This window comes from Megachile rotundata, chromosome 14 (genome assembly GCF_050947335.1).
Source record: "Megachile rotundata isolate GNS110a chromosome 14, iyMegRotu1, whole genome shotgun sequence".
Classification (NCBI taxonomy): Eukaryota; Metazoa; Arthropoda; class Insecta; order Hymenoptera; family Megachilidae; genus Megachile; species Megachile rotundata.
In genome coordinates, this window is record NC_134996.1 from 14,059,970 (window position 1) to 14,081,663 (window position 21,694).

Genomic DNA, 21,694 nt, shown 5'->3' on the forward strand with positions numbered 1-21,694 from the left:
GTTCCCTTCGTTACCGATGGTTCTGTTCATGTGTATGCTATCTACGTGGAAATAGTATCCGAGTAGGTTTGAGGTAGTTTGATGAGGTCGAGAATATCGTATGCTGTGAATGTATGCAGATACTGTCTGCACAGAAATGTTTGCAATGTGAATACCGCGGGTCCGAATGTGCCAATTATGTATGCGTACAAAATTTATCGTTCTATTTATCGACAGTCATAACTCATGAATAGAATTCTAGGGTCGTGTTCTACTGTATTGATTAATGATCTTCAGCATAAAAATTTGAATGCGCTTCATATATATTTATATACATATACTTAAGTATTGGGTAATTAGAAAACTTAATTAAAAGTTTCACATGGATATATCTAATATTATTGTTAACATATGTTTTTATAAAAGAATCGGAAAAGTTACCTACTGTGAACAATAATAGCGCATGGCAAAGCATATACTACGCATGCGCGACCACGTATGTACAATGTTCGGTCGACAACACAACTGCCAACAAACATTTCAGTGCCTTTTTTAAAGTATTGTTAGGAGTGCATTTGTTTACTGCATTTATTACACTATGTCGTCTGGTGGATGGGAATTAGTTGGAAGAAATAAAAAAGATAAGAGCAATGGAAAGATCAATAAACTTACTAAGGCGGAAAAAAAGAAATTTATCGAAAATGCGCCAAAAGTAGAAGATTTTCGTAAGCATTATCTTTTAACCTTTATTAACTTAAGAATTTATTTAGTTATATTTTATTTCTAATTTTTGTAATCTATAAATATTATCGTCTATTTTGAGTAGTGTATGAAACTGTTATGGAAATATGTTTTAGAATATCTAATATTGTGTTATATTGCACAGATACAAAAATATGTTTGTCAAAAATTTAATTTATTTCAGTTCCCTTGAGTCAGGTGAAAACTTTATATGATAATTTGGATAACAATAAAGAAAATAAGAAGCCATCAAAGGAAAAGGAAAACAAAACTAAAGAAAATGAAGAAAAAAAGAAGCAACAAAAACTACAGCACTCTGAGAAGAAGAAACAAGAACCTAAAGAAAAACCACCAAAATCTATAAAAGATGCATTGAATATGGTATGAATACATGTGTATTCTAAATAGACTTTGTATCTAATCCATATATAACTTTACTAATACTCATTTCCAACAGATTGATGCAGACGAAATACGTAATGTTTTAACTACTGGTCAAACCAGATTCCCAGAAGCTCCATTGATTTGGCTAAAAGATCTTGCTGCTTTCTTAAATGTGAAAATACCAGTTGATAAGGAAGATGCAATCTTTTCTGGAAAACCTAAAGATTACCCATTAAGTATAGTACCTAAACCAATTTCTACCACTTTGGAAAAAGCTATTGAAATGGCAGGAAAACAAACTGCACAACTCTTTTATGAAAATACTCTTACTACAATGGCCACTGATATGGTTAAAGGATCAGCAGCTGTGGGTCATAAAATATTTTTACAACTTTTAGCACGTATTAACCCTGAAATGACTGTTGCTAATATTCCTAAATTGATTACCGTGAGAAACTCTTATCAAAATAGAAAAACCATTGGTTTGTCTTTGCTATGGGCTTTATCTCAAGGTGGTAGAAAAAACTTGGCTGTGGGTTTGAAAGTATGGCATGAAGTAATGTCTCCCATGTTGGAGACAAAAAGTTATTCTAGTTACATTGCCCAAATTCTTAATGATCTTGTTTTTGAGCATGGAAATTGTTATGATCTTAAACCAGAACTTTATCTTGACATTGTCGAAGATACATGTTCTGGAAAACTTAATATTCCTGCCAATGTGGGCAGAGAAATAAATAATAGTATGGAGAAATTAAGAGTATGTACCTAACTTTTATAAACTTAAACTATTACTTTGAAATGATATGCTAAAAGTTTGTTAATTATTTTCAGTCAATATTAATTAAGAATAAAAATATAAGTTATGTGAAGTTATTTGAAATGTTAATGGGAAAAATTACACCAAAAGTACATGCAAACTACAGAGATGAATTAGTGAAAACTCTTGTAGATTGTTTGGCTACAGATTCTTTATGTTTTTCTGCTTGGAGGTCTTTCTATGTTAAGAATTTATATCAATCTCATCTTCTTTTAACATATATCGGTAATATTTATAATTATTACGAAACGATTTAATGGAAAGTATGATTTTAATTCTATTTAATTTTTTAGATGCAAAATGGAGTATTTTATGTACAAAACTAGAAACAAAATGTTTAAAAGAAACCTGTGTAGTATTCCAGGCAACAAATGAAAGGTGGAAGAAGGGTAGAGACGAAAATCTGGCTAATAATTGCAGTAAAATTTGTAAGGTAAGTCTTGAGGTAAACCTTGAAAAAAATAATGATATATAATTATCATTATACACAGTGCCTCTTTCACTGGAAGACACAAAGGGGACTACATTATAGGAGGTTAATATTATTCTGTATTAACGGTTAAATGATTATTCGAGTTGTCGTAGAATAAAGAACGGAAGAGTAGTTGTGCGGTACTGTTAGTGGTATTTGCTTTGTCTCTTCTAACGGGAGAGTCGCTATATATAGTACGGACGAATTAGCATACAAATATAATATGTAAAAGTTTATTAAAAGCGTTAAATTAAATATTTATTTTTACGTGATGAAAACTATTTGATGCAAAATCATTTAAAGTGCCCGCGTAGTACTTACAATTCTTTTGTATCTTACGTGTGCGCAGGCACTTAACATCGGTTCCGCTGTATATGACGTATAAATTGTATTTTGGCAAAGTGCCGAAGTTCACACGTGAACAGGCTCGTTTAAATATCAATACAGTTTACGGCAAATGTTTTCGAAACTTTTGCTGGAAGTTTAATTGTATCGTTAAAAGTTACGTGGCCAACCGTTGGACATCTACGATAAATTTGAATCTTGACTATAGTTTAGGTTAGGTAAGCTTGTTTTTTCGAGGAGAGATTATTGATCGCATATTGTCCTTTCGACGGTAACGCTGCTACGACATTTAACATCATTCGTCGTATATCTTTTTTCAATAAAAAACGTTGGCGAAACGGTATTTTAATATAAATAGTTTAGAAAATATCTTTTTTTTTTTTTACTAATTCAGAAGGTAAGAAGTGTATATAATTACATAAGAAATATAAAATCCTCTTAAGCAAATCAACAATATGTTTGTTTTTATGGTATTCAGATTGACCTCTGATAACTGTACTGCTTAGAAAAGGTCTTATAAGCATTTTTAAGTAATGAATATATTTCCATGAAGATTAACTTTACAATACATCATTGTATTACAGGTATTGTTAATGAAAATGACAGCTTCCACCGATAAAAAATTTCCTTGGAAAAAAGGAATTATTTTGTTATTACTTCTTACTGCTGTCATAGTCGGTTATGATACTTGTAAACAAGGCTGTTTTAAAGGTAATATAAATATTTATTTTGCACATTTTATTGTAACTGTAAATTACTAATATTATAATTACATAGCACCCAATACAAGTAAATGTCTGAGAAGAACTATATTATATACATATGGGCAGCAGTCATGGACAATAGTGCAAGAATATTCCTCTAAAGGTCTTGAATTTATAGAAGCTACTTCTCCAGAATATTATAAAGCAACCATTGACACGTGTAAACCTTACATGAAATTAGCTGGAGATGTTTATCTTGTGATGAAAAATGTTTTCTTCAAAATTTATGAAAATGTTGCAGAATATAGTATAAAGAATGGACCTGTGGTTTTAGAAACAGTGAGTATCAGAAACTGTGATACAATATTTGCTTCATATATAAATATTTATATTGTTTCTAGATTGAATATTATGTTCCGGGAATGTTAGGTAAAATTCGTTTGTGGAGTAATCAGGGTTTAGAATTTGTAATAGTATACTCAAACTTATACGCTGAAAAACTTACTGAATATTCAGTTGCAACATTTCGATGGCTAGAACATAATGTTTTTGTGTAAGTATACAAATTTCCCAGAAATGATAGTTTCAAATATTAAACATTTTTTTTTTTTTTAGAGGAAAATTAAGCCCTGAAAATTTACAAAATTATGCTTCAAAAGCAATTGATACAACACAATCATTGGCAAGTCAGACATATGATTGGGTGTATGAAAAAATGCAAACAGTCTAAAGTTTCATGGATGAAATTCATTAGATGTTGCAAACTGATTTCCTCTGTGAAAATCTCCCACACCTCAGCATTTAGTTTTATGATTCCGAAGTTAAAATATTACATATTTCCAAATATATTGTGGCGGCCATTTTACCTGTGATATTTGAAACATGTATAATATTCCAATGAATTATGATATTTTAAAAACCTGCAAATTTTATGAGAATGTCAGTTTTTTTAAAGTTAATATCTATGTCTAAATAATGATTAAAGTAATATATAGACTATTTTATTTAGTACTAAACTTAAACCTGTTATTTTATATATTTGTGAATGTATTTTCATTTAATGTTTCTGATATGGTGATTGAATAAGAATATAACAAGTTAACGTGTGAATTGAATAATGTATTAAATAAAGATATTTTTTGCTCTTTTTTTTTATAAAAATAAAGGAAAAGTAGAGAATATGGTTAATTTTATAATATATATGTATAAATATAAAACATTAGCCTAATATATGTTTGTAATAAGAATAACAATAGTGATGCTCATAGGAGTTGTAAAATAATGTTGATAAATATAGGTGTGGTAATAATTATTATTATAAATATAATTGTAATAGCGCTAGTAATTCAACTAATGGCGATGATTATAGCGATAATGATAATTTTAACAAGAAAATATTTTATATGGATAGAGATCGGTGGAATATGACGTTCGTCGCATCCATTAAGCTCTGTAAAAATGAGTCTTTCATTCCATTCCTTCTGAGAAATGATTTTGGTAGAAATTATTTTCCTTTTTTCACATTATATATAGTTTCACAGCTTTCTTCCCTGATTACATGTACGAGTGTGCACTGCTAAACACACACTGATTATAAGGTAGCATTTCATTCGTGATTAATATGTTAAAGTTCATGAGGAAAAAAAACTTTCATTGTGTTTTTATATATTTGATTGCACAAATATTCTTCTTCTTCGTCTCTGATTCGTGCAAGTACTTCCAAAATTTGGCTGTAAGGATAAAATTAATAGATAATTTATATTCTACTTGTTATATTGACTAAAACTTATTTGTAATTTTTTTTTACCAGAAATATGAACAATCGTAATTTAATAATTTATGATTATACTTTCACCAACAAATTAATATTTACACTATAGTGCATGGTTCATTTCTTCCTTTAATCATTCGGTCAGGTTGCCATTTTTCTTTTTTAATTGATGGGAAGTTGGTAATGACATCTTTTGCAGCAGCATGAGTTGGCCTTATTTCGCACCATGGACAATCAGTTTCTATCATTAACCTATCTGACGGAATTGTCGTTATCGCAAACAGATTTTCCTCTGTTTTAAGAGAACTATAAATAAGATGAAATCAGTATTATAATAAACTGGAAAAAGTAGATCATTTATCATACCATCCATTAATACCAATATACAATCCCATTTGTAAAATAGAATTAGCTTCTTCTGGATTACCATCAAAGGAATGTACAACACCAGCTGTTAATATGTCCTTATGTTTTCTTAAAATTCTTATAAAATCTTCACTAGCATTGCGACAATGTAAAAACATTGGTAACTTTAAAGTGGAACACAATGATAATTGCATTTCAAAATACTTTTTTTGAACATCTTTAGAACAAAATTGTAGTCTATCATAATCTAGTCCCATTTCACCAATAGCAATAATTTTGTCTTTATTGTCTGCAGCTAAATCAGATAATGATTTAAGATAGGCTTCTGGATCACCACTATCTTCAAATTCATTACAACGTGTTGGATGACAACCAACCGTAGAAAACAAACGTTCTGGAATATAAATAACAATGAATACATGATTATGTTTAATAAAAAAAATTAAAATGATAGCATAGTATGTACCTAGATATATCCACTGACATGCATTTTGATGTTGCAGTTACAGAATAGAATCACAGCAACCATTGCATCTCTCTTTCAGCGGTTTCTTCATATATAATGATTGCATCGCGATCTACTAATAACAAACAAACAATAATTATATAATGTAATCAAACTTTACCCTTACAGTTAAAAGCCTGCAAGGTACATAAAATAAATGTACTTGTGTATAATATGTCAATAGTTTTATGTAAAAGTTACATTTTGAAAATCATAAACTAGCTGCCCGTGATAGAGAGACGCGACAGTGACGATGCTTCATTTTTTTTTAATTAAATCACATGCATTTTAATAAATAGGATTTATTTAAAAAAAATAAACACTTTACCATCTGTTCGTGCTATTTCAAGGGCCTTTTTGCTTTCTGCAATATTACTGGCAGTAATTATAATTTTCGAAAGATTGTTGTTCCAACTTCGTTCTAAAACTTTATCTAAATCTGGCTGGTGTTTCTGAGATCCATGATAAATTCCTTGATACATAGGATCTGTCAAATTGGCCCCGATATCTATAATAAAATTGAGAACGATAGATTGTATCATTCATGAATGTATAACCTTTCGAGAAATATTTTAAAGCAACAAAAAGATGTATTATAAACCACGTATACGATTGTTAAGTACTAATTGTTAACGTGATCATTTAGTAAAAGATTGAATTACCTATAAATTTTCGTAAATTACTCATTCTAACTGCAAGCATTCAACCTATCGATGAAATGACAGCTTTCTCGGACACGATACTGTACAAAAGGTTAGCAGGTGTCTTGTTTAACCGGCGTTGTACAATGGCATTTAACTTCATGGGATATTTGACGTTTCATGAGAACCGATATTATACCTTCATATTATTTATTAAAATTAATGTTTGTTGACTGTAATGGATTATATTAATTTTTCGTCATCATTTTCTATATATAACTGTTATAATTAATTAATAAAAAATATGAGATAAACAATTTACATTTCTTTATTATAAATCAATTATTTATTACAAATCTTAACTTATTACATAGGTAGGGTTTTCTAACTTAATATTTAAACATTTTAAAATTATTGTTTAAACTATTTTTTTATTAAGTCTTTAAGTGTAAGCAAAAATTTCATTACTGTAAAGATTTTACAATGGAATTTATTTTCTCAACACATTCTTCTTTCTTTTTAGTAAGGACTGCTTCAGCTTCTACAAATTGTTGACGACCGATTTTACCCGGTACCAATTTGTCGACATATAATGCTTGTTGTTGATTGTACAATTCTTTCAATGTTCTATCATATTTTTGTAATTCTTGAACACGATCATATATGTCTCCAGATTCTCCTTTCAACCGTTGTGCAATTTCAGCAATAGTGCTTGTTGCACTCTTATATTCTTGATTAATGCTTTTCACAACAGATAAAAATGCATTAGCATCCTTATTTGCTTTTAAATATGCCAACTGATCATCCAATTCATTATAAGAAGTTACTCTACGATCTTGTGCAGCTAAAATTTTTTCACACTGTCCAGCAATTCGTAATTTACTTTCTGAAATTTCATCTTTATCAATCGAAAAATCAAGTCTGACACATGTAATCACTAATAAGAATAACAAGTATAATGCTGCTGCTATGAGTAATGGTTCTTGCAACATTAATATACGTGGGAACTTGTATTTCAGTTTGAAATTTTGAATATGATTTTCAACCAAATTTTTCTTTGTAATAGAAATTACTGGACGACCAGTAACATCTAAGTATGTATAATGACGTGAATCTGGTAAAGATATTGCAGAATATGGAAGGTTCAATTCAATATTTGTTGAACCCTCTGGTAAAATAATTTTTACAATTAATTCATCTACTACCATGTCATCGAATACGTGGTCCAATAATCTCATTTCTAATGTGTATTGATCACCAGAGTGAAATAAATATTCATAACTAGGAACATTATATCCTACTATATATTTAGTTTTCCAACCACCAAAAAGTGGAAATCTTGGGCGTAAATTTAATTCTACCGAATCTTTCTTGATACGGGTATGTGATGTTGAAATATTTCCAATTTCATCTCTATAATAAATATCGGATGCAGCAGCAGGTAAAACAGTATCAAAACTTTGAATACTGGCTTGTCCTGACTTTGACTCTCTAGCAAATTCATAACGTGAAAATGAACCTTTTAATAATGCACCAGTATGTAATAAATCAATATGTTCTTCTACTGCGATGTTGCCCCAATGTGATATTTCAATACTTCTTTCAAGTCTAGTAACAGTGAGGAATTTATTGTTGTTTTCAAAATGAATGTTTAGTTCCTCATAAGCAAATGGCGGAAGCTTCTCATACGGGCCGTATGTAATAACTGAATCACTTTGTGAGACTGGCTTAAATTTAGTGTAACTTTCAATGTTACGTGATGGTAAAGATACAGTGGTTGTTTGTTTTGTTATACTATATGGTGAATAAAGATAAATATTTCCTATATATTTCACTAACTGCTTTTCCTTCTGTGTGATCTCCTTCGGATGAGGCACAAGCTCATGTGTTAATGTCCATTCTATTTCTACAGACACAGTCCTCCCAGGAGAAAGAGGATCCTTTAATTCAACTTGATAAAAAGTCTTATCTGGATGCGCCGCTATTTTCGTTTCGACCAACTTCAATTCAACTCGTACAGGCTCTTTGTAAGCTGCTATGTAACTGAGACTGTGTTTTTGCTTCGGTTCCAATGAGAAAAGAAAATTTCGTACATGACGATCTTGGCTTCCATTTTCTAATATAATTCTGGCAGTAATTTTTGTTAATTGTGATTGTAAATCGATATGTTTTTCCACGCTTTTAAAAGTTAGATCATGATCAATGGTGTTACCCGTGACAGAAGATAGAACAAGTAATCCAAAAAGCAATCCGATATTTCGTATTAACATATTTATATTCCCTTTGATCATTATGTTTCATAAAAATTTCTTGAACCTTATGGTTATTTAACACTTTTGTCTAACCGGCAAACGAGTTACACTCAGCACGTTATAGACGTGGCGTTCATTTGATTATATGTTATGTAGATAGGAAACCTAAAATGTTTCAAAATTATTCGTTCGTACTGCATGCACAACGCGGTTAACTTCAGCAGACTTCTCAACACAAAAATATATGAAAACAGTTACTAATCATTAAACATAATCTTTTCTATGGCTATGATGCAAACTTTGCACGTGTTCTGTATGTATAACATAGAGGTAGTTAGAGGTTGTATAAAATACGTAATAAAAACGATACATAATAATATTTATATAAAAAAAGAAATAATAATGAGTACTCATGTAATTATGTAATTGTTTATTTTCAAGTAGGTGAACACGAACATGAATGGTGTAACTGTTATATATAGATAGTTACAATCTTTTGAATATCATCATGCTACAAAATATTTACAGCCCTATTAAGATATATAACTGCATAAAGAATTTAGTTGATTAAATAGTTAATATTGAATTTAAAAAGATGTTGATGTTTCGAATTACATCTGCTTCAAGGCAGTCAACAAATAGTTTGTAAGTAATATACATATCCCTATGCAAGATATCTTACAAACTTATTAGTTTTGAATCTTAATTGTTCTTTAAGGAAACTACTTAAAAATAATTAATATAATTTTATATTAACAGCTTGGGATCATTACATATGAATCAAATTTGTAAATCATATTTAAAGGTATTTAATAAAGCTCAGACAGTGTTTTATAGTAATTTAAGAGAAAAATCAATTTTTGTAACATCAAATAAATTTAAAGAAGTAAGAAAATATAAATATATATATATATATTTCAAATTTTATGAACTTGTTAAATCTATTATGATGATTTTAATTTTTGCAGATAAATAATCATGATAATAATAGGATAAATCAGCATGGACAGGTATTTATATTAATTATATTGATAATATGAAGGAAGTTAAAAGTTACTTTAATAGTCATATTAATGTGATATTAATATTGTAGCAAAATATGGATTTTCATAAAAATGCATTAAATTTTCAGCATTCAATGAGAAAAATACAAGGTAACTATGATAAAAGACAATTTTTATTATATTAATAGAAAATTAAATATACATGAATTCAATAAATATTTTTTTGTTATAAATTTCAGACACTGAAAATGGGAAATCAAATTCTGTGTCAACTCTAGATGCTATTTATCAGGCTGTCGATAACGAATTGAACCAAAAGTGCCTATCAATCTCATTCTCAACACTGCAAAATGAACAGGGCAAGAATATGGTGAAATGCAGTATTGACATTAAATGGCCTCAGGATATGTCATTTTCTTATGAGGCAGACAATAAGAAAACTGCTAAACAGATTGCAGCAAGGATGTGTTTACAATGGCTTGATAAAAATAGGAAAATTAAGAAACAAAAACCTGTATTGTACAGTTACAAAGATATTCAACGTATTTCAGAAGAACAAAAATCTGTTGAAATAAATCTTGAGTCAGAATTTAAAAATGAGATACAAACTTTAATACATACATTTAAACAAGTAAAATTTATCTATATACATATATATTTATTTATTAATTTAATATTTTATACCAATAAATACATTTAATTATTATGCATAATAATTATTTGTAGGCCATACAACCAATAATAAAAGAGCAACCTATGATTGATTCTGAAGCAAATAATTCAGACGAAAAACAATTTAAGTATGAAGCAAACACATCTTTTTATCAAGAACGTAATTCTAGATTAGCAAAACAATTAAAAAATAGAGAAAATAAAATATGTAATTTACCTATTTCTAACTATAGGTATGTATACATATGGATACACACACGCTCCCGCATGCACGCACAAGTTATTTTTAATTTACTAAGATAGACAAATTTTTTTTTAGGCAAGAAATACTTGACATATTGAAATCTGATCAAGTACTATTAATTAAGGGAAATACTGGTTGTGGAAAAAGTACTCAAGTTGCACAATTTATTATGGATGAATATACAAAAGAAAATCGAGCATGTGAATGTAATATTATTGTGACACAACCTCGTAGAGTTGCAGCAATTTCTTTAGCTTATCGTGTTGCATCGGAAAGAAATGAGAAAATGGGGGATGTAATTGGCTATCACATACGGTTTGATAACATAAAACCAAAACTGCATGGTTCTATTATATTTTCTACATCTGGCATATTACTGCGAATGCTGGAAAGCAATCCTACTTTAGAAGGAATATCGCACGTGATTATAGATGAAGCTCACGAGAGAAGTGTACACAATGATATTTTACTAAAATTAATGAAAGAAATATTGCAAAAAAATCAATCTATAAAATTACTTATTATGTCTGCAACTATAAATGAAAGTTTATTTCAACAATACTTTTCCTGCAAGGTTATTGATATTCCAGGAAAATTATATCCTGTAAAAATGCACTTTAAAGAAGATATTCAGATTTTTCAAAGCAAATTGAAAAAACATGGTTTAATGGAATTAAGAATTCCTTTTGGCGAAATAGTACAATTAGTACAGTGGATTGTTAAAAATAAACCACCTGGATGTATTTTATGTTTTCTCCCAGGCTGGCAGGAAATTAAACGGCTACACAATTTACTTAAAAATGCAGGGATTGCAAATTTATTGATATTACCGCTTCATTCGAAAGTGTCACATGAAAATCAACTTGAAGTTTTTGACCCAGCACCTAAAAATATGACAAAAGTCATTTTAGCTACAGACATTGCAGAATGTAGCGTTACTATTGAAGACGTCTGTTACGTTATAGATACTGCTATTAAAAGAGAATATCAATGGTATGAAAACGACACTGAACCCGTATTGACATTTAGTTTGGTATCAAAAGCAAATATTGATCAAAGGTAATGCCTTTTTATAAGTTTCATATTTTTTATTTTTAAACAGAATGAAAGTATAAATGATAATTCCACAAATATTTAGAAAAGGACGAGCCGGACGCACTAGACCTGGTGAAAGTTATCATTTAATTACAAAGAAAGAATACGACACATTGGATTTGGATCCCAAACCAGAAATATTTACAGAACCGTTGGAGGCTACAATTATTACTATAAAAAAACTCAGTAACGAGAAAGTAAACGATTTTTTTAGCAATATGCTTCAATCACCTAGTAGTAAATCGATATGTAATGCTCTAAAAAATCTGAAGGCACTTGGATTTCTTGACGATGATGAAAATCTTACAGACTTAGGAAAGCGTGCATCGCATTTTTCATTAGATCCAAAACTAAGTAAAGCAATAGTGTTGTCTTATGTTTTCCAGTAAGTAATAATACATAAATTTTGTCAAGTTACACTGTCTAATTTAAACAACTCATTTTCATTATTTAGATGTGTAAAGCCGATATTATCATTAGTCTCTATACCGTTTGGCGAGAGTTCTACTGTTTCATTAGACGAAAAATTAAGCGAAAAATCAAGCATTAAATCACAGAAACTTAAGTTTCATAAAACAAGCGATCATATCGCTATGTTACAATATTACAATCATTGGTCGTCACCTGATAATAAGTTTGAAAATATTTTTGCACCTTCATATTTTCATACTGCGAAACGTAAGTATCAGTATATTTCTTAATAGTTATATGTAATATGTGCTCCGATATTTTAATCAGTTGTTGTTTGTTTGTAGAATTGCAGAAACTGCATGCGTCTGAACTTATAAGTAGCGGATTGTTTACTTCATCATTCGACAGTAATAGTATAAATATGTTCTGTAATAATTATGAATTAATTCGGGCAATATTGTTTGCAGCAACTAATCATTTAATAAAAAGAAATGCGTATGGATATAAAGGCTATTACACCAAATATGCAAATACCTTAAGATCTGAGTCAGTATATACATACTTTTATAAAAGCATATATACGGACTACACGAATTAAATTTCTAATTTGTATTTTTAGAGATTCTACAGTAGTCGAGGTTAATAACGATAGTGTCAACCATAATAGGAAAATGTGGCCAAGCGAAGTAATGACCTATTTGAGAAAGAGAAGAGTGTCTAGATTGTACACAATTTCTGAAACGAGCATGTTAACACCTTTATCAGTTTTGTTATTTAGTCATAATGACATTCAATGCTTTAAGGTATGTTTTTAAAACATATTTAAGTAATAATATTGTTTCAAAATTGTAAAATTTTGTTTACAGGATACGGAAAACTGTCCTAATGAACAGGAAAAAATCTATATTAAACTAAACAATATCGACAACGTAGAATTTTGTTGCGACGAAGAGTTTGTATTTTTATATTTATTTTTCAAGTGGTAAACCTATAAAACATTTTTTATAAACTATTCTCTTTTTCAGAACGGCAAAACTACTATTACAGTTTCGAACTATAATATGGAATCTAGTAGATTATATAATTAAATACCAAGGTGTAAATACTAATGAAGATGATTTGAAAGCAGTTAAATCTTATAAAACAAAAGTAATGACTGTCCTTGCAAATATGTTAGAAAAATCATCAACGAATATCGATTCTAGTACTGAATGTTAGTAATAAATTATTAATATTATTTAATAAATCCTCCTTACTGTTTAAATAGTATAAAAGATTATTCTGTAGATATGTAGAAATACCTTGATACAACAGACATTATTAAATTTATGGACAAAAACTGATGAACATTGTAAAGTTCTTAAAATTATTTATTACGTATTGTATCTTTATTTTTATTGTACAATCTCTTGTAATGTTAAACCACAATAGTATAAATAAACACAACTTTAAAATTGTAGTCTTAATAATATCACCTTTATTTAATGCAAATTTACATCGTGTTAATTATTTAATAAGTTCAAAGTACTCAAAAAGCAAGATACTTAAGTCTTTCAAAATTTATACTTACGCGCTCAGAAAATGGTATTGTCAGCATCATCTGGCGGGCGGAATCAGGAATTATTTCTGGTATTAGGAGCGCAGAAAAGTGAAGGAGGTATGCGGAGTAGAAGGTATCCCGCGTACACGGCGCGCATGCGCAATGGAGCTATCGTTACTCGATATAGACGATAATACAAAAAAAATTAATTATTCATTTTCTGGACGCAATTTATGAACTTTTATGATTGAAGAATGTTCAGTGATTCTTTAGCTACTTTCTCGTGTCACTTTTGTTCGAATTTTTATTGAAATTAATTAGTTATTAAATAATATCCCACTGCAGGACGCTACATCACTCGGTACATATGAGACTTGTATAGAATAATTATTTAATAGCAGGTTTTCTGAAGATAATTTATGCACTTTTATGATTGAAGAATAATCAATGATGCCTCAGCAATTTTCTCGTGTCGCATTTGTTGCGATTTTTGACGAAAATAATTAGTTATTAATGAATATCCTATGGCCAGGTACGGCGTCGCTACGGACACATGAGCCTAGTCATAGGTTATTCAGTAATAACTAATTATTTTGATTAAAAATCGTAACAAATTTGACATGAGAAAATTGCTGAGGCATCATTGATTATTCTTCAATCATAAAAGTGCACAAATAATATTTAAAAAACGTGTAATTAAGTAATTATTCTAGTCAGTTCGTGTGTTCCGAATGCGATGATCCGATACCTTGCAGTTCGATATTAATAACTAATTTATTTCAATAAAAATCCAAACAAATACGATATGGGAAAGTAGCTAAGGAATCACTGATCATTCTTTAATAACGAAAGTGCGTAAATGATATTTAGAAAATACGTAATTAATTATTTCATATTAGCTGGTACGTACGGGGTGTAGCGCCGACTTCGTGCTGGAAATTATTTAATAACTAATTATTTTCAATACAAGTCTGCACAAATGGGATATGTGAAAGTAGCTAAAGGATCACTGATCATTCTTCGATCATAAAAGTTCACAAATTGTGTTCAGAAAATGAGAAATTAATATTTCTTCATTATCGTTACTGTATAACTCTACTGCGCATGCGCGTTGTATGCGCGAGATACCTCCTATTCCGCATACCTCCTTTACTTCCTGCGCTCCTAATACTTGTCATTGCGCATGCGCGCTGCTTGCGCATGCGCGCTGCATAGTGCCTATTGCGCATGCGCGCCGTTTGCGCGGGATACCTCTTATTCCGCATACCTCCTCTACTTTTCTGTGATCCTGCTACTAAAAGTAGATCCTGGTACCCGCCCGCTAGATGGCGTTAGTATAGAAAGTCGAAATTTTTCATATACCGTAGTTCCACCGCTCACCGCTAGATGGCTAGGCTTTTTGAGGTCCATAAAATGCATTATTTTTTAATTTCTTTTTTAACGCTTTTGACGTACTGTTATGCTATTTTTTCAACTATATCGCGGCCGTATAATAATGTAGCCGTATCAGAAAAGCGTAAAAATCTCTAATTTTGCAGAAGATCATGCATTTAAGTTATCGCATATTTTAGATTAATTTTTAATTCCGCGCCTATTCATTTTTTAAATTTTTATTTCCTTTCGATTCGACGTTACTACTAAATTATACTAGTCGCGACAATTTCGCAGGGGGCATTGATATTAAATAAGGACAACGTAATTTGCGGAAACATTTTATTACATATTTAAAAGACATTAGATTTTGAGTCCTTGTCGAGCGCGACTCCATATTCTGATTCACAATATACATTCTAATTTTTGATCAAATCTTTACAATATTTATTCGTAACAATAGAATAATGTTCTTTTCTTCCAAGACGGTGTAAAATATACTTACAAACTATCGCTATGTCATTCAATATATTAAATTCTATTTCGTATATACATTTGGCAGGTACATTGAAGCATGCGCTTCTGATATAAATACGTATAATGAAGTATTAAAAATATTGAATAGAAAAGTGTTAGTGGACGGTTTCTTGTCTAACAAATGTTTTCCTTTCGCACGCATACATATATATTAATTTATAATAATTTAACGCGATAACAATAAGATATATTAGAATACGCGTATTTAAAATTAACATAAATAAAATAAACCTTTGTCGCCGATAATGAATAGGATTAACTGTATCTTATACTGCAACAAGGAAATAACAAGATTTAATTAATCTATACCTATATAATGATGTGTTAATGAATAGTTGTAAAAAATAACGATAACGTATGTATTAACAAAGTCGATAAAAATCAGCATAGAATATTAATACCGTTTTGGCAAGATATCATTCGCATGCGCGATTATTTTTACAATATTGTATATTGACTGGAACATTTGAATAACAGTATCGTGACGCAGAAAAAATTGACAAAAATATATATTAAATAATTGATTTCTTGTAAAGAATGGCCTAATGTATACTCCGTGAAAAATAGAAAAAGTCTAAGCGACTTTCTGTATCTAAAGATAGTATTAAATATTAAATATTTAGTAAAATAATATAAAGCAACGATGTTTCGTAACTTTTCACATCGACTAGTAATAACGTTCTGTTATTGTACATTATAGATATTATAATCTTCTCGTTAGTAGTATTGCACACTTCCGGCCATGTTTTCATTAAATTAAATCTTACAATGGCAGTTATTAAACAACGTAGGTTATTATACTAATGATATACTAATTGTTGAAATAATTATTGGTAGCAACCATAGTTAAATAAATACGACATTTAACAGTAACGTAGTCTCACAAATATGTATCAGAATTTCATACTTCTACGCTCTTTTACCCGCTTGACGAACTTTTAAACGCGTGGCGCTTAATATTTCATTAAATTAGAAACGGATAATTTTATAAATTAACAATATTTTATATTTACGATTTCTAAAATGGAAGAAGCAGTATACTGGCCGTAAACTTAAACGATACTAAGTACCTGTTTCGGAATAAAATACTTGTTGCCACTCGCAAAAATCTCTGTCTAATCTGATGGCAAGTTGATTTTGATTTTTACTCGTTCCGAACGAATTGTCGCATATGGAACAACTGTGTCTCCTTGTAACGTAACTAACAAAACTTTCTCTAATCTATCCGAATTTAATTTCTAGTGGCAATAGAGTAATCGTTAAATTGCTTCCGTTAGGGGAAGGACCGTGATGAAACTCTCGGTCTCGCTGTCGCTGGTGCTGAAATTCGTTCTCTCCGAAGCTCCAATTTCACTTCTGATGCCGAACGGCTGAAAATACGCGTTACCGTCTACGCTCGAGTCGAAGCGAGAAGATTCCGCTAGTCTTCGAAAGTTTCCAAAGAATACGCTGTCGGTTCCTACGCTCTCAGCGCCACTTTCACTGGCTCCATCACAGACAGATTCCGTCTCGTCGGTTTCAGAGACGCTGCTCACTTCGTGTTTAAGCAGTTGCTTGTGCGACCCGTTGCTGTCCGTACTGCTGAGGTATCCACTATCTTCCACTTTGATTCGCGGCGATTGACAATCGAATACGCGATTCACCGAACCGTTTATCGATTCGAAGCTTCTGGAATGCTTGACCGAGTGTTTCTTGCAAGTCTGATATTCGTCGTGCTTTTTCTGGCAGTCTTGTTTAGATTTCTCCCCTGGCTTGAGCTTGGTCAACGCGTGCTGATGACACTGATTCAAAAGCTTCTTCCTGTCCTTCTGACAGCAGCGAGCGTTATTCCAGGACGAGGATAAGTTAGTCTTGGAATTGTCGACGGAATGCGCATCTACTCGATGCCTACATCTGGTTATCGATTGTTCGGACAGTGCTCGAGACTCGCAAGAGCAAGAACGATCAGTGGCCCCTACGTTAAGGTCGTCGCTGCGGACAGGAGCACCGTCGCTGGTCGTAGGGTCACCCGCTTCGGCAGGACTCCTGTCCCAACCGTTTTTTGACACGAGGGAGGATAATCTCGCGTCTTTCACGCGACGCGGGGGTTTAGGGTGCTGGTAGATATCTTCCGTAGGCGGTAACGGCACCACGTCGGGCTGGTTACTCGGTTGTCGCTGTCTCTTCAACTGTCTGCTTTCCGGAGTTAGGTACTTGCATCTTTTCCAGGAGGCAGTGTCCTCCGCGTGGCCGTTCAACGACCTCGTGCTGCTCGACAAGTTGGAGTCTCTGATGTTCGATTTCAACCTAGCTTCGTAGATCTCTCGAAGACTACCGTAGCCGCGTTGCAAAGGCGTGTTGCTTCTCGTCGAGTCTTGATCGCGAAAGCTACCTTTACTTTTGAGCAGTATCTGGGCAGGTCTTTCGAGAGAGTCCACGTAAATCTCTTCCGGAACATCCTTCTCGTAGTTTACGTCGACATTGATCTTCAATTTCATCGGTTTCCTGTCCAACGTATCAGGCTCGTATTCGGACTCGTCTTGCTTCACGTAGTTCTCCGGCGAGTCTTGTACTTTGATGGTCAAGTGTCCCGGGTTCTCGGGCTCGTAGCGAATCTCTGGACCAGAATCGTCGCTACAGGCTGGGCTGTCGTAGCCGTCGTTCACGTACACCTCGCTGACCAACGAATAACTCTCGGATCTCTGCGAAGAGATCAGTTCGGGCAGACTATTATAGTAATTCCTCTCTAGAACGTCTTTGTTCAGTTTATTGGACGTCATAGTTTCGCCGGTTCTGGTATTGATCACCGCGTTCTGCATCGTTAATTCCTCGTCCATCGGCAACGCGGTGGATAAAGAGGGACTCGACTGATTCGTAGACTCGGGAGAAATCGATGATTTTCTGCTGCATTTCGAACGCTCCAAACTGTCCACCTCGTAATCCGTGCCGTTTCCGGATCTGGAATGATGTTCCAGCACCTTTGCGTCGACCATCTCACGAATCACGGCGTCCATGATGCGTTTCGCGGTGTTCTTTGCATTCGGAAGCTCATTGATCATGTCTGGTAGCTCTTTTGTCGTCGTCGAACTCTCGTTCGGTTTCTTCTCTCGTTTGCGCGACGAGCCATCGTTGGAAATCGTCTTCTCTGTTCCTTCGTCTTTGCTTTCGGCAGAGATCGTCTCCTCTTTCGCGGTCTCCTGTTCGTCGTTGGTTCGAGGTTTTAAAACGGAATTCTCCTCCATTTGTTCGATGAACGAGTTCTCTATGGCTTTTCTCACTTTAGCGTTCATAGTGTTGTTGCCGTTAGAATCGTCTCCGTTTCTTCGAGAATAATAGTTGAACTCTTCGAACATCGACTTGGTGGAACGGTTCGAGACACTGTATCGGTCATTCGTCTCGAGGATTTCGCTTCTGGCCACGTTCCGACACATTTTCCCCATCGATGGATTGTCCTTCCACGAAGCGAGCTTTCTCGTCAGACTCTTTGTACCCGTCTCAAAGTCTTGCTTGGCCATTTCTTTCAAGTATTCCAGATTTTTATCGAAATTCTTGTCGTCCTCCTGAACGATCATCCGACATTCGTTCGCGTTCTTCCAACGACGCTGCGGAGTCGAACGCACGTCTTCTAACCACGCTCGTACCTTGCTCTCACCAGGATTGAGAGGATCGGTTCCCGGAAACGTAGCCGCGTTTCTGATATATTCCGTGCAACCGGGGCACCCTGTGCATCGTTGAGGCTTTCGCGATTTTGTGATGGACCCTTGTACGGAGCTGGAAGTCGACCGATGTTGGCCCTTGTCGTTTGTGTCGTATCGGTCCGGGTTGCTTTCCTCTTCTGGAATACCTAAAATCATCGGTAATGCATGAAATCGAATCCGTTAACATCGTTTCCTTGCTCAGAGCGATAACTTACTGACAAGGGTGGGTACGAATCTCTTTGCGACCATCTTGTGTTTCGCGATGGATATGACCTCCCGGATTTTGAGAAGGAACTCGATTGCTGCTGGAGGGGGAGCCTAGAAAAATCCCGGGCTGTCTTTACATTATCTCGAAATTATCAGAGCACGCGAATTATTCTCGTTGTTTTCCTAATAATAATTTTTAATCATTTCTTATATTCGTGGAAATTTTAAAACCTCCACTTACAAGCAACAATTGTCTGTCAAAATAGGCAGGGTTAAAGTATAATTTCCGTCGCTGAGCACCGGGTAAGACAGGAACATCTTGCTGGTGAGGATTGTCCGCAGTTTCCACGACTCGTACATCCTCTTCCGGTATTCGTTCGCCCAAAATCGTCCCGGATCCGAAACAGGTATCCGATTGGTCCAAGTAGACGCAGCGAGGATGAACGATGGCTGATGTTACCTGTTCACGGATAAGTGATATTACATTTTCCTTCGTTCTGAAATAAATTTTGATATGGTACGTACATTTGTTGCGCGCACGTTCTCGAAGCCGTGTTCACCGTCACTTGCCGGAAGTTCATCGCCAAGATCGCTTTCGGTCAGACCGCTGTTGGTGTCGCTCTCGAAGTGCCTCGAAGCGGCGAGCAACGGGTTGTTCTTCACTAACCCGCTTACTTCTCGGCCGGGTGACAAGCTTACTTCCGGCTCTTCGACGATCTTCCTCTTCACTTTCTTACTGTGAAGGTACAACGACACACTGGCAACGTAAATCAGTGCCAGAATCACGGACGACAGACCTATGGCTGTATATTCTGTGGCCGAAAGTCCCTGAGACAATTGCGTCGTCGAGGAAAACGTCACTTCACGAACGTCTAAACAAAATCGCATTTTATAATAAAAGTTAACCAACCGAAGGCAATATTTATTAATTGCTCACTGTTTTTCGACGGTGAACCAGCCACCCTGAAAGCTACGCACGGCGTGAACACACCAGGAAACTTCGACTTAGGAGAAGCATCCCTGCAGACGAGTTTGGCAGTCACGACGCGACCCTCTGCAGCTTCCCTCAGTCCTGTTTCACCGATCCACTGAAACGAAATTTTGAGAATTCGAAAGAATTCGAAGCGAAGAAATATTGACGTTACCAACCTGCAAGAACGTCCTCCCCTCGTCGCGAAACAGTCTAAACGGTGGCTCGGTGTCCGAAAGGTTCCTCAATTCCGACCATCCTGCTCTTCCTAATTGCTGAGCACCGGTTATTCCGCACACTGGCGTCGCCACACCTTCGACGATTAAACGCATTTTTCTTCATACGGTCAATTATTAATTTAACTAGATAGAATCTCGATATTTTCTCGACTCACCTTCGAAACAGATTTCTGCATGGGGATAAATTATCTGTCCACGTTGGGGTAGGTAGACGTACGGCACTTTTTCAATTTGACCCGTGCTGCTGACGAAACCAGCGACGTTGCATTCTGCGAACAAAAATTAATTTTTCGAGTAAAAGTGGAATATCAAGATTTGTTAGGAGTAAGCCGGTGATTTCGTGCGTATGCAGAAGGCAACTTGCAATTTTGAGTCGCGTATCGCCTGCGGTGATCTGAAAGCGGTGCAATTTACGAAGTTTATTCGAAAACTCGGGATGCATCGCACGAAAGTGCAATGGACAGCGAACATTGTCAACGAGACATTCCCGTTGATCGATGATCACGCAAGAAGGAGAGCGAGACGTGTTGGCATTTTTTCGAGACCTACCCGTTCAAGTTGTCCAGTTATTTCGACGAAGAACAACGAGGCGAAGGTTCTAAGACCGGTTTGATTAGGTATCAAATTATTCGCGGTAAATTTCGCGGACGATCCGAACGAATTCGACCGGGGTTATTAACATTTTAACGAGCGACTTTCCTGCTATTCGGTCGGGTAGCAGTTAAAAATTGAACGGTACACGTACGAATT

At 33.7% G+C, this 21,694-nt stretch overlaps 5 protein-coding genes across 17 annotated transcripts in view; 2 read left to right on the forward strand and 3 right to left on the reverse strand.

Moving 5' to 3' along the window:
- Nucleotides 1-35: 35 nt before the first annotated feature.
- On the forward strand, nt 36-4,441 carry Tmem214 (Transmembrane protein 214). Its single transcript, XM_003699972.3, has 9 exons — nt 36-704; nt 905-1,101; nt 1,178-1,861; nt 1,936-2,146; nt 2,215-2,354; nt 3,323-3,449; nt 3,516-3,781; nt 3,844-3,995; nt 4,058-4,441. The coding sequence occupies exons 1-9, from the start codon at nt 578-580 to the stop codon at nt 4,170-4,172; spliced, it is 2,019 nt and encodes a 672-aa protein (XP_003700020.1). The 5' UTR covers nt 36-577; the 3' UTR covers nt 4,173-4,441.
- Nucleotides 4,442-4,736: 295 nt separating this feature from the next.
- On the reverse strand, nt 4,737-6,924 carry LOC100876788 (deoxyribonuclease TATDN1). 2 transcript variants are annotated; one of them, XR_013040471.1, is made up of 5 exons: nt 6,747-6,924; nt 6,413-6,592; nt 5,580-5,973; nt 5,250-5,519; nt 4,737-5,172 (listed from the first exon to the last, which is right to left on the reverse strand). XR_013040471.1 is itself a non-coding variant. In XM_003699974.3 (5 exons), exons 1-5 carry the CDS (start codon nt 6,784-6,786, stop codon nt 5,067-5,069), a joined length of 924 nt encoding a protein of 307 aa, XP_003700022.1. In that variant the 5' UTR covers nt 6,787-6,924; the 3' UTR covers nt 4,737-5,066. The 2 variants fall into 2 exon arrangements, 1 of the variants encoding a protein (XP_003700022.1); XM_003699974.3 differs by having other exon boundaries at nt 5,316-5,519.
- A 111-nt stretch (nt 6,925-7,035) lies between these two features.
- Nucleotides 7,036-9,155, reverse strand: LOC100876898 (ribophorin I). Of its 2 annotated transcripts, XM_012295865.2 has the most exons (2): nt 8,938-9,076; nt 7,036-8,852 (listed from the first exon to the last, which is right to left on the reverse strand). In XM_012295865.2, the coding sequence occupies exons 1-2, from the start codon at nt 9,024-9,026 to the stop codon at nt 7,190-7,192; spliced, it is 1,752 nt and encodes a 583-aa protein (XP_012151255.1). In that variant the 5' UTR covers nt 9,027-9,076; the 3' UTR covers nt 7,036-7,189. The 2 variants fall into 2 exon arrangements, with proteins under 2 accessions (XP_012151255.1, XP_003700023.1); XM_003699975.3 differs by having other exon boundaries at nt 7,036-9,155.
- A 23-nt stretch (nt 9,156-9,178) lies between these two features.
- On the forward strand, nt 9,179-13,862 carry LOC100880554 (ATP-dependent RNA helicase DHX30). Of its 10 annotated transcripts, none has more exons than XM_012295812.2 (14): nt 9,179-9,307; nt 9,419-9,622; nt 9,737-9,863; nt 9,946-9,987; nt 10,071-10,131; nt 10,221-10,612; nt 10,708-10,886; nt 10,973-11,956; nt 12,036-12,377; nt 12,447-12,670; nt 12,748-12,949; nt 13,023-13,206; nt 13,270-13,355; nt 13,429-13,862. In XM_012295812.2, exons 2-14 carry the CDS (start codon nt 9,573-9,575, stop codon nt 13,619-13,621), a joined length of 3,066 nt encoding a protein of 1,021 aa, XP_012151202.2. In that variant the 5' UTR covers nt 9,179-9,307; nt 9,419-9,572; the 3' UTR covers nt 13,622-13,862. The 10 variants fall into 10 exon arrangements, with proteins under 10 accessions (XP_012151202.2, XP_012151188.2, XP_012151207.2 ...); XM_012295798.2 differs by having other exon boundaries at nt 9,216-9,317; nt 9,422-9,622; XM_012295817.2 differs by having other exon boundaries at nt 9,224-9,307; nt 9,422-9,622.
- A 1,777-nt stretch (nt 13,863-15,639) lies between these two features.
- Nucleotides 15,640-21,694, reverse strand: part of sha (shavenoid) — a 46,170-nt gene continuing 40,115 nt past the window's right edge. For both annotated transcript variants that reach the window (XM_076539425.1, XM_012295929.2), the window contains exons 4-10: nt 21,100-21,213; nt 20,885-21,018; nt 20,673-20,823; nt 20,261-20,607; nt 19,977-20,195; nt 19,744-19,846; nt 15,640-19,674 (exon numbers count right to left, since the gene is read on the reverse strand). In XM_076539425.1, coding sequence (XP_076395540.1) covers nt 17,111-19,674; nt 19,744-19,846; nt 19,977-20,195; nt 20,261-20,607; nt 20,673-20,823; nt 20,885-21,018; nt 21,100-21,213 — 3,632 coding nt within the window. In that variant the 3' untranslated portion in view covers nt 15,640-17,110. The remainder of the gene's footprint in view (nt 19,675-19,743; nt 19,847-19,976; nt 20,196-20,260; nt 20,608-20,672; nt 20,824-20,884; nt 21,019-21,099; nt 21,214-21,694) is intronic.

Bases quoted from the DNA above. Each gene is read 5' to 3' on its own strand.
- Tmem214 (XM_003699972.3), top strand. From the start codon at position 578: ATGTCGTCTGGTGGATGGGAATTAGTTGGAAGAAATAAAAAAGATAAG. The intron at 705-904 runs GTAAGCATTATC...AATTTATTTCAG, and splicing joins GCCAAAAGTAGAAGATTTTC to TTCCCTTGAGTCAGGTGAAA. The intron at 2,355-3,322 runs GTAAGTCTTGAG...ATTGTATTACAG, and splicing joins ATTGCAGTAAAATTTGTAAG to GTATTGTTAATGAAAATGAC.
- LOC100876788 (XM_003699974.3), bottom strand. From the start codon at position 6,786: ATGCTTGCAGTTAGAATGAGTAATTTACGAAAATTTATAG. The intron at 5,974-6,412 runs GTAAAGTGTTTA...TTTATATTCCAG, and splicing joins TGAAATAGCACGAACAGATG to AACGTTTGTTTTCTACGGTT. The intron at 5,173-5,315 runs GTAAATATTAAT...TTATCCTTACAG, and splicing joins AATGAACCATGCACTATAGT to CCAAATTTTGGAAGTACTTG.
- LOC100876898 (XM_003699975.3), bottom strand. From the start codon at position 9,016: ATGATCAAAGGGAATATAAATATGTTAATACGAAATATCGGATTGCTT.
- LOC100880554 (XM_012295812.2), top strand. From the start codon at position 9,573: ATGTTGATGTTTCGAATTACATCTGCTTCAAGGCAGTCAACAAATAGT. The intron at 9,864-9,945 runs GTAAGAAAATAT...TAATTTTTGCAG, and splicing joins CATCAAATAAATTTAAAGAA to ATAAATAATCATGATAATAA. The intron at 13,356-13,428 runs GTTTGTATTTTT...TCTCTTTTTCAG, and splicing joins GAATTTTGTTGCGACGAAGA to AACGGCAAAACTACTATTAC.